Source organism: Natrix helvetica (genome assembly GCF_964273705.1).
Source record: "Natrix helvetica genome assembly, chromosome: 6".
In the NCBI taxonomy this organism is placed as follows: Eukaryota; Metazoa; Chordata; class Lepidosauria; order Squamata; family Natricidae; genus Natrix; species Natrix helvetica.
The window spans coordinates 73,832,002-73,847,238 of record NC_138553.1 but is presented as its reverse complement, the minus strand read 5'-3'; the positions used below and the strand labels follow the sequence as shown (position 1 = coordinate 73,847,238).

Here is a 15,237-nt window from a genome sequence, read left to right as displayed (position 1 = left end):
CGCCACACCGGCCGCTAATGAAGCCGCTAATGAAGCAGCCGGACACCCACCTCTGCTTCGCCCCGCCCCTGGATGTGGCGCCGGGACCGCCGACCAATCGGCGGGGCGATGCAAAACAGACGACGCGGGGGATGCGAGGGGGGGGCTTGAAAAGGTGCCGGGTGGCCCTCGCAGTTCCCTCTTTTTTTTTTGGCTTAGACTGCTAGAGCAATGGAAGCGCGAAGACCCCCGATAGACCCCGAGTTCGAGTCCCGCCTTTGGCCATGAAGGCTTAGCATAACTTGCTTGTGTCCCTTGGCATGCACGCCAATCGGCATAACATCGAAATGAAACGTCGTTGCTTATAGCTCTCAAAGGGTGGCCACCTCCAAAATACACTACATAAACCACACTTGACTGACTGACTAAATAAATGAGAAGGCTACAAAATAAACCTGACAGAAATTTTACACAGATGGCGCCCAGGCCATGTCAGGCAAGTGGTTTATTTACCATCCAAGAAAAGGGGACTACATTTTGATACCACAGATTTCCCAAGACATCCAGTTTAATCAACTTCTTTTTAAAATAATTTTTATTGAACATTTTAACCTTTAAAAACGCAAAAGAAAAACACAACAAGAAAAAAAAACCCATACTACAGCCTTCTGTATTGGCATTCATGTTTAGCCTTCATAGTTCTCCATTCGGCATTGCCTTCCTATTGATTAATGAACTTCGTTGACTTAACTAATCTTCTACTTTGGGCTGATGTCAAGGATCTGATCCCTGTTTACTTTTTTCCTCACATGGGGAAGATGAGAAAGAAAGGTTTAAAAAAGGAAAATGCGTCAAACGAGAACAGAAAGATGAGGTCGTGAAATATCACCAGAAAAATAAGTGTGCCCTACGCACAATTCAAAGGATTTGAAGCCCTTGGTGTTTTCTCCTTTTAGAAAGGAGAAATCTTTCTACGGTTCACTCATTCTACAGTAAAGTCACATTCATATTGCGTTGGACAATATTGGGCACTCGAACTGGTAGCGAAGGGAAGTTGATTTCACCCCTGGATTCAACCTAGAAATGAGAAACGTTATGTATGTATGTGTGTGTGTGTGTGTGTGTGTTGTATTTGTGCTGATAAATAAATAAAGGGAGACTAGTATAGATCTATTTCAAGCTATTTATTTATTTATCAGCACAAATACAACACATATGGGAGGAAGGTGACTACTCCCTCTTTCTGTCCTTTGGCTTATCACAGAAGACCATGCAGGCAGAAAACCATATTTTTATTTTTACTGTTGCCTTTTTATATTTGTGTTGTAATTGTACTGATAAATAAATAAAGGGAGACTAGGATAGATCTATTTCGAGCTAATTAGCTCTCATCAGTGACCTTCCTCCCATATTTAGTCATACCAGGGGTTGTAACACAAATACATACCTATTTCCCTGGCTCAACTGATAAGGAAGAGAACCCGTGGCTTAGTGGTTAAGACTCCTGCCTAAGATATATACAGCCCGGGTTCTAATCCCAGTAAGGGTATGGCTAGCTGATGAGAGCTAATTAGCTCAAAATAGATCTATCCTAGTCTCCCTTTATTTATTTATCAGTACAATTACAACACAAATATAAAAAGGCAACAGTAAAAATAAAAATATGGTTTTCTGCCTGCATGGTCTTCTGTGATAAGCCGAAGGACAGAAAGAGGGAGTAGTGACCTTCCTCCCATATTTAGTCATACCAGGGGTTGTAACACAAATACATACATACATACATACATACACACACACACACACACACACACACACACACACACATATATATATATATATATATATATATTGAATAAAGACAAAATCATCTTCCATTACAAATTGTAGAAAGTGTGTCAATTGGTTACAAAGAACTTCCGTGCATTCCTTCCACAGTCATCACCTATGATTCATATCGTTTTATATTTTATATCACATATATTTATATATATTGCTATCATCATGCCTCATCCTTCATATGACTATAGTTGTTTTAACCTCCCTTTATAACAAACATTCCAAAATTTAAAACAAAACCACATAGTGGCATTCCCTTATCTATTTTCAATATCATCCAACCACATTATACCTTTATAAAACATTCAAAATAAAAAATAATTATGTTTAATAACAAAATTTTTAGACCTCTTTTCTTAATCATTGTTTACAATTTATATCCAATTTCCCTTTTATCCTGTCAATACAAATTATTACATTATTATCATCAGTCATTTATTTAACGGTAGTTTGACTAAGTTTAACTTACTTTCCCCCCTTTTTTCACTTTCTGACAGTTGAGAACAATCAACCAATGGAACAGAAGTTGCCTCCAGATGTTATGGGAACTTCATCACTGGAAAAATTTCAAGAAGAGATCGGACTGCCATTTGTCAGAAATGGTGTAGGGCCTCCTGCTTGGGCATGGGGTTGGACTAGATGACCTACAAGGTCCCTTCCAACTCTGTTAATCTGTAATAAATAGATAGATAGATAGAAGATAGATAGATAGATAGATAGATAGATGATAGATAGATAGATAGATAGATAGATAGATAGATAGATAGATAGATAGATAGACAGACAGACAGACAGACAGACAGACAAATAAATAATGAAGCTAGCTGCGGCACCTTGGGCCAGTCCCTCTCGCTTAGCCTAAGGAAGGTGGCAATAGCAAACATTTCTGAAAAACCTTGCCAAAAAACCCAAAAACCTACAGGGGCTGGCCCAGGCAATTGCCAGGAATGGCTCAAAAGCCCCCCACTCCTATCATAAAGTGCAGTAAATCGTAATAGTAATAAGCACAATTGGAAATATTAGAAATTGATAATAAGGAAGGGGAACAAGTCATATAGTAGTGACTAGGCTTACTCTTATTCATTCAGCATCTATGCTGCTTGCTCTGCCCAGTCTTCTTCTAAAATAAGAAGCTAATTGGGGTCAGAGCTGCTTAATAGTTGGAGGGGAGACCACTAGGTAATCCCAGATTTGGAGGCTAGGCTGGGAAGTTGAAGTAACATCACGCAAAAAAAAAAAAAAAAAAGCAGGGCTAAACTTTGATGAAATGAAGGAATGAACCTGAGAAAGCTGCTACCAAGATGTAGGTCAGATATAATCTGAGTGCACAGCAAAACCTGCAAGATTGAATCACAATAGAACAGAACAGAATAGAATTCTTTATTGGCCAAGTGTGTAATGCAATTTTCCTGCCAATTAATGTTGAGACTCTTATCCCTTGCGCAGAGTTCATTCCAGTTTGTTCCCAAAACAGCCAATCAGCTAGTCTATATTACAACCAAAGCAATTATAGCAGAAATAAAAATAAGCATCACTCCTCCAATGAGATACACAACTTCTAAGCAATATAACCAAGTGTTTCAGAAAAAAAACCTATTTAGTAACAATTCTGTTTATTGGCATATTCTGCTACAATCCATGTGGCTACATATGCAATTACAATTGGGATCCACATCAGAAGAAAGATGTTGGACATGAGGCTGACTAGAGAAATCTGGATTGGACTATATAAATTTATCGCTGGATTAAAAGACAAAATGCCACTACTCCATCTTTTGGAGCAATTTCGTAGCTCACAAGACAACTTCCGTCAGCTTTTGAGGGCAAACCATTTAAATATTCAGAAATGCTAAGGTGAGCTAAGTATCCTGCTGGTTTCAGTAAATTCGTTAAATTTCTTAGCAAAAGAGTAGAGATTTGATGCTGCAATCCAGGTCTATGATCCTTGATCTAAGGTCCGTTCCAGTGTTTCTCAACCTTGCCAACTTTATAACATGCTGACTTCAACTCCCAGAATTCCCCAACCAGAGTAGCTGGCTGGGGAATTCTGGTAGTTGAAGTCCACACATCATAAGGTCTCCAAGGTTGAGAAATACTGCTTCTATTCCAACTTGCTTAAACTGCCATAACCTAACCCACGGGCTTCATAGTGACTTTCTGGAGTGGAGTTATAGTCAAGCCCCTTCTCTCAGGACAGAGATGGGGGCAATAAGAGTCTTGCCATTGACCAGTTAACCAGCAGCCCACCCATGAAGACAAATTGCTTGGCTAGCAAGGCACTAAGGGACCTACCTAAACAATCCAGTTTAGGGTAGTCATTCTATTTTCCTGACCTCAATGTTGCATTGAGAAAAACTCGTGAAGACACACCCTTCACAGTTATGAGTTCTTGACAAATTAGGCAAGTCGGAAGGGCTGAGCCACCTCTACTGGATCCAAAAAATCAGATCTTATCTTCAGGCATTTACACATCTTCCCAATGGCCCACTTCTGAATTCTTCCTCTCCTTGAATTGTGAGCAAGCTGGAATGAGAATAAGCCAGAAGATTGGCAAAGGCTAAGAAGAGATATAGGCTTTCAAACACTATAATTCAGATCAAGAGTGGTCAGATCTGTCATCTGTCATGGCTTCAACACTGCTTCGCTGTGATGGCAGCCTTCCATAAAATGTGGGGAGGGGGAATGGGAAGATAGGGAGAGGGGATGACAGGAAGCAGAGGTGCCATCCAGAGACAACAGTTGAAAGACTCAAGGACACGAGCCTGGGAATACAATAAGAAAAGCCCATCCAAAGAGGTGCCAAAATGTGGAACTGATACCAGAACACTAATTTGAACCTTATGGGACACCACCAAGATGACCGAGGGAGGGGGAGTGTTGTGGCCCAGCAGTGGCCGGCTGAGCTGTTGGTGGACTCTAACAACTCAGACCATTGTGGGACTGCTCTGGAGGATGAGGAAGACTCTGGAGGGTGTTTGGAGTCAGAGCAGGAACTAAAGAGGCCTGTTGGCCACCAGGTGGCATCTGAGTCAGGGAGCAGTGAGGAGGAACAAAGGGAGGTTGTCCCTGATGTGCATGGGCGTAGAGCTGAGAGGAGAAGGGAGCAGCTGTGGAGAAGTTGTCATAGAAGGAAGTAGGGACAGCTGACTAAGGTTGTGGCCCCTCCCAAAGAGTTTATAGGTGGAGCGACTGGAGGGGAATTTTTGCAGGAAACAACAGTCCATTTTACTAGCCATTAAGAAAGCATTCCGTAAGTCTAAACTTGGTTTCTTGAAGATAGCGTTCTAGGCTCCTAGCCAAGGGGTGGTTTTATCTCTGTAATTAGTCGTGGCAGACAGCCAAGCCTGTATCCGCATTTTAATTAGAATCACGGGACAGAACAGAGAGCTTGGGAGAAAAGAAAACGACCGAGGTTTTGCGGGAAATCCTCAGATCTGGCTTCACTAGCTATAACCATTTGGCTTCAGAAAAAGTATAATGATGGAGTAGAGGGTCTTTCTTTCCTGAATGTTCAAGCTGGGACAGTATGACAAAGGCTGACTTTTCCTCTTAAAGAGAAACCCAGAGATAATGCCTTTCCCTTCCCTTCCCAAGAAACAGGACAACATGAATAAAGTAACATTTAAGCTGCTTTCTTGGCAACTTGATTGGCATTGTTTACAATCTGATCATATTTCTTACAGGACATTCCTGTCTTGTGGATTAAGGTCTATAAAGCACACTAGGTTTTTTTTAAATCGTAGTTTCAGTGCAGAAATGCTAAAGAAGCTTCTTTTATGACCATTTTTAAGCTGCATCCCTTTACTTTGGTCAGGTCAGAACCTGGGTAATGTGACCAAAGTTTTGACTGTTTATAAAATTTGACAGGAGACAAAGTCTAAATGAACCTTTTTGTCCTCTGATGACTGATAGCAAAGTAGTCTACATAATTTCATTGTTATTGTGTTTACTGAACTTTTAAAGAGAGAGTAAACCATATAGAGTCTACAGCTTTACTTGTTGGTTTTTAATTTACGCTTCTTAATCTCTGTGGTATTTTATGACATCTTACTTATATATGTAGCAACTCATTAGTACCTGTCATTTTCACAGTTTTTTTCTGGCTTATACAGTACTATTATTGCTTAATGTTACAATGAGATTACATTATAAGAGTAGTTTATACATGATCAAGTTTGCATGGGGCTGTATTTGGTCAAGGACCAAAATTAAAAAGTCTGATTTTGCTTCTCAAAGTTAGCATCTCCTGACTTATTCTGTTGCAAGTCAATTCACATATAAAATTCTAAAATTACAGTGGCAACAGTCAGCTAAACTATAAAACAAGGTTTTTCGAAACACGTCAGTAAAATTCAGCTTTAAATGTTCTACCTGTACTTCATGGCAAGTTTTACACACACGCACAAGCACAGGCGCGCGCGCGCGCACACACACACACACACACACTACCATGTTTTCCTGAAAATAAGACCCAACTGGAAAATTAGACCTAGCATGATTTTTCAGGATGGTTGCAATGTTGTGGTCAGCAGCGGCCTGTAAAACTGGCAGCAGAGTTGGACAGTGAAGAGTTTGGGGAGGAACATGGGCCAATCCTGGAGTCTGGGGAAGGCTCGGATGAGGGCTCTGCATCGGAGGCAGAGAGGGGGCCAGGGCCATCTGGGAGTGATGTGCTGCCTCCAGAACCTCTAGAGTTGGACATCAGTGAGGCAGAGGAACAGGGAGAGCCTGTTCCCAGTGCACAAATGTGCAGAGCTGCCAGAAGGCAAGAACAGTTAAGACAAAAGGGACGACTTGGGAGTAAGGCTTGGAGGTGATTGGCCCCTCCCATAGGACATAAAGAAAGAGCAAAGGCAGATGAACCTTTGCAGGAAGCAACTTTGTTCGTTCTGTTTGATTTAAATTCTGAAGCTCCTTTTTGACTCTTTACTCCGTGGGCCTTGCAAGCTAACTGCCAATTAGGTCTGGCAGCATTTCAAGGGAGGTAAAGGTGGGTGCTTATCAGCCTTATCCCGAAAGACTTTGGTAGACTTCTGTCGGACTCTTTACAAACTATTTGTGACTCATTAAGGGCTGTGAATGAACATAATTCACAGCCGGTGAAATAAAAAGAGGGTTTGGGGGACTAAGTGTGTACTTTTTAATGTGTCAGGAAGCCTAGCTCAGAACCCGCCAGGTGCAGAAACTCCTTCTTGCATGAAAGCCTGTGGTGACCAAATGGCCTCCATCTTCACCCGCATCTTTAATAAATCACTGGAGATGTTATGTTCCTTCTTGTTCTATCATCCTCCTGGTTCCCAAGAAACCCTTCATCAAGGAACTGAATGACTATAGATTGGCTGCTCTGATATTTGTAGTTATGAAGACCTTGGAAAGATTACTGCTGACTCAACTGAAATTCATCATGGATCCACTGTTGGAGTTCTTTCAATTTGCCTATTGTGCAAATGGCACAACAGATAATGCTGTCGATATGTGCCACACCTTGCAACATCTTGAATTCCCAGGGACTTAAGCACTGATCCTCTTTGCAGAGTTCAGCTTGGCCTTCAATGCCATCATTCCAGAGACCTTCACTTTAACCTGACTCAACTAGTTTTGCTTGTCCATTCTTATAGGTGGATTATAAGCTTTCTGACAGGTAAGAAGCAACAGGTGAAGCCAGAGAAAACCCAAACAATTAGCATAGGAGCACATCAAGACTATGTGATGTCTCCATTACTCTTCTCTTTCTATACCACAGGTGTCAAACTCACGGCGTCATGTTGCCTTCACGTGACGTTTCGCAATGTTTTTTTCCCTTTGCGGAGCTGGGGTGGGTGTGGCCTGCACATGACGCATCCAGCCCATGGGCCGCCAGTTCCACATCCCCGCTCTATATCACTGACTACATCCCTAAGGAGCGCTCTGTTAAAAGTTCTGAAGTTTGGAAATGATACAATAGTTATTGGTCTCATTCAAGACCAATAACTCATCACTCATGGTGACGAGTCTCCATATAGATGGGAAGTTGAACAACTGGCCCTGTGGTACAGCCGGAACAATCTAGAGCTGAACATGCTTAAAACTGTAAACACAGTGGATTTTTCAGAGGAGCCCTCCTATTTTACCACCTCTTGTAATATTAAACAGCAGGGTATCCATTAGACTCCATGTTTTGGGGTTATATTATCTCCCTGTAGTTGAAATAGACACTTGCCACTAGTACCATCACTAAAAATTGTACATATTGTATATGGCTAACCTTTTCCAGACTGAGTGCCTAAAGCATGCGTGCACCCGAACCCCCAAAACGCAATGCATGTGTGATCACCATGCATGCGCCCATTCCCGTGCGTGCGCAGTCACCCCCACATGCCCCCGTGCATGTACACATACACCACATGCCCCTGCCCCATGCATGCGTGCACACACCCTGCACATGTGTGCACACCACTCTGCACATGTGCAAGCAGCTCCCCCACATGCCCCACCCCTGCGCATGTGCATGCACGGCAGAGACCCAAAGGCCAGCGGGCTGGTGGGAGGTGCATGCGCAATTGTGCATGCACAGTGGAACTGAACTGGGATGACAGCTTGCGTGCCCACAGAGAGAGCGCTGGGTGCCACCTCTGGCACGCATACCATAGGGTACATGGTGTGGTATGGTTTGGTATGGTATGGAATGGGAATTGAATTCATTATATTGAATCCACTTGTATTAATCCCATTCATCACAGTCAGATATACCAACATTGTTAATTTGTCGGTTGTTTGCTCTATAATGGTGAATGCAGCCACCATGGTTTGTAAATCAAGCTTTGTGTGGTACTAGATTTATCACAACCGTGATTTATTTAATGAGCCACAGCCCAGAGATTGTGACTTAGCACACTGTGTGAGCTTTTTCCAGAAGCAACTTAAAACAAATTCAGTAATGGGTCTCTGCCCATAAAAAGTCTGTGTTCCTACAACTTAAAGAGTCAAAAGAATAGCAATAACACTTATATACCGCTTCCTCGGAAGGATGGAAGGCTGTGTCAACCTTGAGCGGGTGGGAATTGAATTGCCTAACTGCTGGGTTGCCAGTCAGCAGAATTAGCTTGCAATACTGGATTCTAACCACTGCGCCAACATGATGTTGGATTTGTGCTATCTGGGAAGCTTCTTTGTTAGCTTTGATTTACCTGATTCCCCTAAAGCTAAGCAGTGTCAGACCTGGTGCTGTAACATATTCATATGACATAGGATAAAAGTTCCTATCTCAGCTTTCAAAGCCTTTAGAACTGCCAAAAAAAAAAAATTACTACCAACCTGCCTTCCATTGGGGACCTGTATACTGCAAGAGTCAAAAAGAGAGCCGTGAAAATATCTACAGACCCCTCACATCCTGGACATACATTGTTTCAACTCCTACCCTCAAAACGACACTATAGAGCACTGCACACCAGAACAACTAGACACAAGAAGAGTTTTTCCCCTGAATGCCATCACTCTGCTAAACAAATAATTCCCTCAACACTGTCAACTATTTACTAAGTCTGCATTACTATTACTATTAGTCTTCCCATCGTTGCTATCACCCATCTCCTCCCACTTATAACCGTATGACTGTAAGTTCGTTGCTTGTATCCTTATAAATTTATATTGATTCCTAGTATGATTTCATTGCTTATTTGTACCCTATGATTATATTAATTGTTGTACCTTATGATTCCTGATGAATGTATCTTTTCTTTTATGTGCCCTGAGAGCATATGCACCAAAGACAAATTCCTTGTGTGGCCAATCACACTTGGCCAATAAAGAATTCTATTCTGTTCTGTTCTGTTCCGTTCCGTTCCGTTCTATTCTATTGCATGAATGCAACTCATTTGATTTGTTTTACAACACGGACTACACAAGTATTGTGAGAATGAACTGCAACACAAAGATAGGTTGGTCAGAGAGCCTTTTTGCTGGGGGGGGGGGGCTTGGACTCAGTGACAGGTGAACCCCGACTTTGCTGCCACCTGGAAGCGTTCATAAGAGCACGCTCTTCCCAGTTCGCGGGAAGTGGCTTTTAGATTCGGTCCGAGGGAAGCTTCTGATGAGAGTCGTGTGAACCCGACCGACGTGCAACACGGGTTCTCGGCGGGGCTGCTCCTGAGCTAGTAGGCTCAGTGGCTAAGACGCCGTGCTTGTCGATCACAAAGGGTCGGCAGTTGGAATCCCTAGTATAGGTCTCCTTCGTGAACAGGGGGGTTGGACTAGATGGCCTCCAAGGTCCCTTCCAACTCTGTTACCGTTAACTGAGTATCTCCCAAAGGAAGGCTGCCCAGCCCAATTCGCTCCCGGACCCCGAGCGAGCCTGGCGCCAGGTAAGGCGGCAAGAGAGGCCAGGCACGCCGAGGGTTAAGCCGGGCGGGCTGCGGCTCCGCTGTGCCGCGGTGGCGGCGGCCTCATCCCTCCTCCTCCTCGCCGCTTCTTGAGCGACGCCGCATTACATCATCGCCCCCGGAGCCCATTCGCTGAAGACCGGTTCCTGCTTGGCCCCGCGGAGCGCAAAGCTTGTCGCTGACCGGAGCTGGCAACGCGGGCTTGGCGGGCTGACCGACGGACGAGCGGGCTCCTCCTTGGCGCCGGGAAAGGCAGCGTCCTTCCGCCCTTTGCAAGCAGCCGGCGGCTCCTGGTTGGGCTCGGCGGGGGAGGATGGCGGAGAGCGAGTGCGAGACCCCCAGCACTCCCGGGGAGTTCGAGAGCAAGTACTTCGAGTACAACGGGGTGCGCCTGCCGCCCTTCTGCCGCGGGAAGATGGAGGAGATCACCAATTTCTCCGTGCGAGACAGCGACGTCTGGATCGTTACCTACCCCAAGTCAGGTAGGAGGCGGGGCTGCGCGGCGGGAGGAGAAGGGAAAGGAAGCTCCCGTCCATCCCCCCTTCTCTCCCCCCCCCCGTTTGCCTCTCCCGGTTTCCCCCCGTTTTCTCCTTCGCCCACCTGACTCCGGGGCGAAGCTCCCCCATTGCTCTGCTTTTGGCCTCCCTCCTCCTCCCTCCGCCTCGCCTCTTCTCCAAGGCCAAGAAGGAGAAGCCCAGAAAGTCACGCAACTATGGCTCCTTAGTTACGTGACTTTCTGTGCTTCTCCTTCTTGGCCTTGGAGAAGAGGCGAGGCGGGGCGAGGCGAGTTGGCTTCTCCTTCCCACGGAAGGATCGCAAACCTCCTGCAGGTGCCGTGGGGATCCCTGGGGTTGGGGTTTGGGTGGTCTTGAAAGGGTGTGTTGATGTGTTACTACTGTGGTCCTCTTTTTCTATAACTGCAATAATAATAATGATAATGATAATGCTGTGGAAAAAGAAATCGAGTGTTCTCCCGATTGTAATTGGAGCCCTTGGAGCAATACCTAAAGGGCTACCTCGCTATTTGGAAATCCTAAATTTATCGGACTTGAACATTCTGATTCTACAAAAAAATCAAAATCACCCTTCTTGGGACAGCTTATATCCTCCGACGTTACCTTAACAGTTCCTAGGTCCTTGGTTAGGACTCAAGCTGTTGAGCTACCAACCAGCCCCAAAGGCAGTGAATCTCACCAAAGATTTATTATTATTATTATTATTATTATTATTATTATTATTATTATTATTATTATTATTATTATTATTATTATTATTATTATTATTATTCATTAATAATCATTAATAATCATTAATATGATAATGTCTGACCTTACCTGACTGTCTGCCTTACCTCTTCTGAGATTCTAACTGGGTTGGACCAAGGATGAGGCCTAGGGAATTGTAGGGATGGGCTTGCTAGCCGAGATGCTCTTTGTAAGGCCTGAAAGATGCAAGGTGAAATAGGGGCATTGCAAAGGACTTTTCCCCCGCTTCCATACCTGAAAGTTGTAGGCTGAGATGTGCATTTTTATCCATTTAAAAAACAAACTGATGATCTTTTATTCATTAAAGGTGAAACTCTGTCAACTGAACATTTTAAACATTTAAAAGGTTTTAAACATATTAAAAAACTGATTATTATTATTATTATTTCTTTTCTTCATTAAACATGAAACTCAGTCAAGTGAACATTTAAAGATGTGTCACAAATGCCATTGACTGGTGCTAATGGTTGATATGGGTTGCTGCCAGCGGCCTAGGTATCAACCAAGTATCTTCTTAAAATATACAATGTTCCTAGTAGTGCAGTTTTTTGCAGCTCTGCTGCACTTTCTTGATGTGTAGATTATTATTATTATTATTATTATTATTATTATTATTATTATTATTATCATCATCATCATCATCATCATCATCATCATCATCATCATCATCATCAGATTGAAAGCATTGTTAGGGAGGCCCTTGTACTGAGAGATAACCTTCTTTAATAAAGGAAGGGCTCATTTTTCAGATCAACAGAGGTGAATCCCAGAGGGATTTCTCTACCCCCCTCGGGGTTATCAACACAGCTAAGTGCAGTTGGAGCAGTTAGCCAGGTTCATAAGCTATACCAGGTCAGGCCCGGTTCCTGCTTGTATGAAGACGGCTGGAAATTCCAGTATGGTTGGCTAGCTAGGGAAGGCCCATCTTAAAGGAAAACAGGGAGCCTTGAGTTACAAGATATCCGAGAGAGAGAGAAGGCAGGTGATGCAAAGGTGGACTGGTCCATATGGATTTTGCAGAGGGAGAAAGCTGATTCTTTCCTGCTTAACGTTGCAGTCTTCCTATCTTCTCAGCCTTCCCATCCTCCTGACATGTTCCAAATGCTCAGGCTACAAGGAATCAACAGAAGCTGCTAAGATTTAAAAAAAACACACGCAAACGCATACAAAACAAGGTTATTCCAAAGCAGACAGGAAACAATTCTTCTAATTGAACATGTGCATCAATCCATATTTATGGTGTTGCCCATCCCAGCGTTCTCGCCTGCCATATCTGTGGCCCAGTTCTGAACAGGCTGAGGCCTGACCTACTGTATCCTGTCTCCAAGCAGAATGATGTTAGGAAAGAGCACAGGAGTCCATTTAGGTTAATTATTATGGCCTAATGTTTTTAATAAATGTAAAGTAAAGGTTCCCCTTGCACATATGTATGTGCTAGTCATTCCCGACTCTAGGGAATTCAGAGCCGAAGAGCCAGCGTTGTCCGAAGACGTCTCCGTGGTCGTGTGGCCAGCATGACTAAACGCTGAAGGCTCAGGGAATTCTGTTACCTTCCCACCAAAGGTGGTTCCTATTTTTCTACTTGCCTTTTTTACGTGCTTTCCAACTGCTAGGTTGGCAGAAGCTGGGACTAGTAATGGGAGCTCACTCCGTTAAGCAGCGCTAGGGATTCGAACCGCCGACCTTTCTGATCGACAAGCTCAGCATCTTAGCCGCTGAGCCACCGCGTCCCTTCTTAATGTTCTCTGCCCAATCGGCGCGGGTACTTTCAGAATTGCGAGATGAATCGCGACCTTCCTGGGTAGGCCAGACAGGAAACACGATCAGAGGTGCTAATGTTACTTTATTGTAAGGCCGCTTTAAACATTTTGCGAGTCTGAAAGAACAAATCGCCCATGCTCTTCAACCAGCATGCAGACCTGAGCATTCTATATGGCCTTGGGACACTTCCAGTCCTTTGACTGTCCTTGTTTGGCTCGCATCAATTGGAAATTAGAAATCAAATGCAAATACAAACAGGATGATTCAGGGGGCAGGAGGAAAAGCCAAGTTGGGCCCGGCACTGTGCAGTCGCCCCATGCTCCTTTCCCTCAATGTCCCAGAGGTGATTGGGGAAAAACAGTGAAGAGATTGAGCTGGGAGCAAAGTATGGTATGAATTCAAGCCAGCGTCTCGGACCACATATTGATTGACCTCGGAAAGCCACGTTCTTGTAGTCTGTATTTTGTACCGTGGTTCCTAAGGCAGGACTGGACAGTAGGACACGTTCTGGGGATGGTCGCACTGCCATTCTCATTGCTTTGATATAATGGCTACAGATGATGGCTAATAGATGTCACCTGGCGGGTCAGGTATTGCTCAATTAAATTCAGGTTTCTATATTTTTAGTTTGCTCTATTTGCTTACATTAAATTGCAACTACGGTTAACAGAAAACTGATAGGTATTTGGTAGTTCAAGACTCTAGAAAAGAGTGCAGAGAAGAGCAACAAGGCTGATTAGGGGACTAGAAGCTAAAACATATGAAGAACGGCTGCAGGAATTGGGCATGACTAGTTTAAAGAAAACCCTAGGTGTGACATGATAACAGTGTTCCGATATCTCAGGGGTTGCCACAAAGAAGAGGGAGTGAAGCTATTCTCCAAAGCAGGAGTCACCAACCTTTCGGACCTCAGGAACCACAAAATTCATAATTTTAAATCCCACGGACCACTCACATGAATTTTTTAAAAAATATGAATAGTATTTATTGCAATATAAAAAATGCAAATAATTTTTCTGCGGGCCACCAAGATTTTCTCACGCACCACCAGTTGTCCACAGATCACTAGTTGGGGACCGCTGCTTGAAAGTACCTGAGGGCAGGACAAGAAACCATGGATGGAAACTAATCAAGGAAAGAAGCAACCTAGAACTAAGGAGAAATTTCCTGACAGAACAATTAATCAGTGGAACAACTTGCCTCCAGAAGTTGTGAATGCTCCAACACTGGAGGTTTTAAAGAAGAGATTGGATAACCATTTGTCTGAAATGGTATAGGTTTTCCTGCCTAAGCAGGGGGTTGGACTAGAAGACCTCCAAGGTCCCTTCCAACTCTGTAATTCTATTCTATCTGAGAAAGCTGCTTAGTAAAGCAGGAGAACACACTCTTCCCAAGAGTTTAAACTCCGTCCTAGATCTCCAAATCCAAGGTAAGAAGACAATGTGATTAAGAGGAACTACATAAATCTCTCCCATCGTTCCTTGTCTCTTACTGGATATAATGACCCTCTGATGCAGGGCTGGGTTCCAGCAGAGGCTACTGCTGGTTTGCTCAGGGATGTGGCTTGTGCGTGCATGAGTGCACGCATGCACACTACAACTAAAATTGCTCTGCGCATGCACCAAAGCAAAAAACAAGATGGCGATACCTACAGCGCCACCGGGAGAACCGGTTCAGGGCCCTGAGGTACTGCTGGTTCCAGTGACCCAGGCCGCCAAGTTACTTCCGGTTTGGCGAACTGGTAGGAACCCACCACTGCCCTGATGTAATGGCTGAAAGTCATGGGGCATGGAGTCCATCCCGTTAGGAGACCATCAGGCTGAAAATCTTGAAGATAGTTAAGTATTTTTCGGAGTATAAGATGCACCAAGGGTTTTGAAGAGGCAAATTAAAAAAAAAGTTTTTGCACTCTGTAAATCTCCCCCCCCCCAAAAGGGCATGGGTAGCCTTTAGGAGACTTGTAGAGTGCTCCTGGGGGGTGGGGGGAATGAGCAAAATACAGTTCATTCTTTGCAAAAACAGGCCCGTTTCTTGTTAAA

The 15,237-nt window shown here is 43.9% G+C and overlaps 1 protein-coding gene across 3 annotated transcripts in view; it reads left to right on the top strand.

The window, feature by feature from the left end:
* The first annotated feature begins 10,214 nt into the window (after window positions 1-10,214).
* SULT4A1 (sulfotransferase family 4A member 1) overlaps window positions 10,215-15,237 on the top strand; it is a 28,200-nt gene continuing 23,177 nt past the window's right edge. Inside the window, exon 1 of one of the 3 annotated variants that reach the window (XR_014175730.1) lies at window positions 10,215-10,654. Coding sequence is in view for 2 of the 3 variants with exons in the window: in XM_081957492.1 (XP_081813618.1) it covers window positions 10,486-10,654 (169 nt within the window). In the remaining variant the exon portion in view is untranslated. The remainder of the gene's footprint in view (window positions 10,655-15,237) is intronic. The other 2 variants (XM_081957492.1, XM_081957491.1) reach the window with 2 other exon arrangements.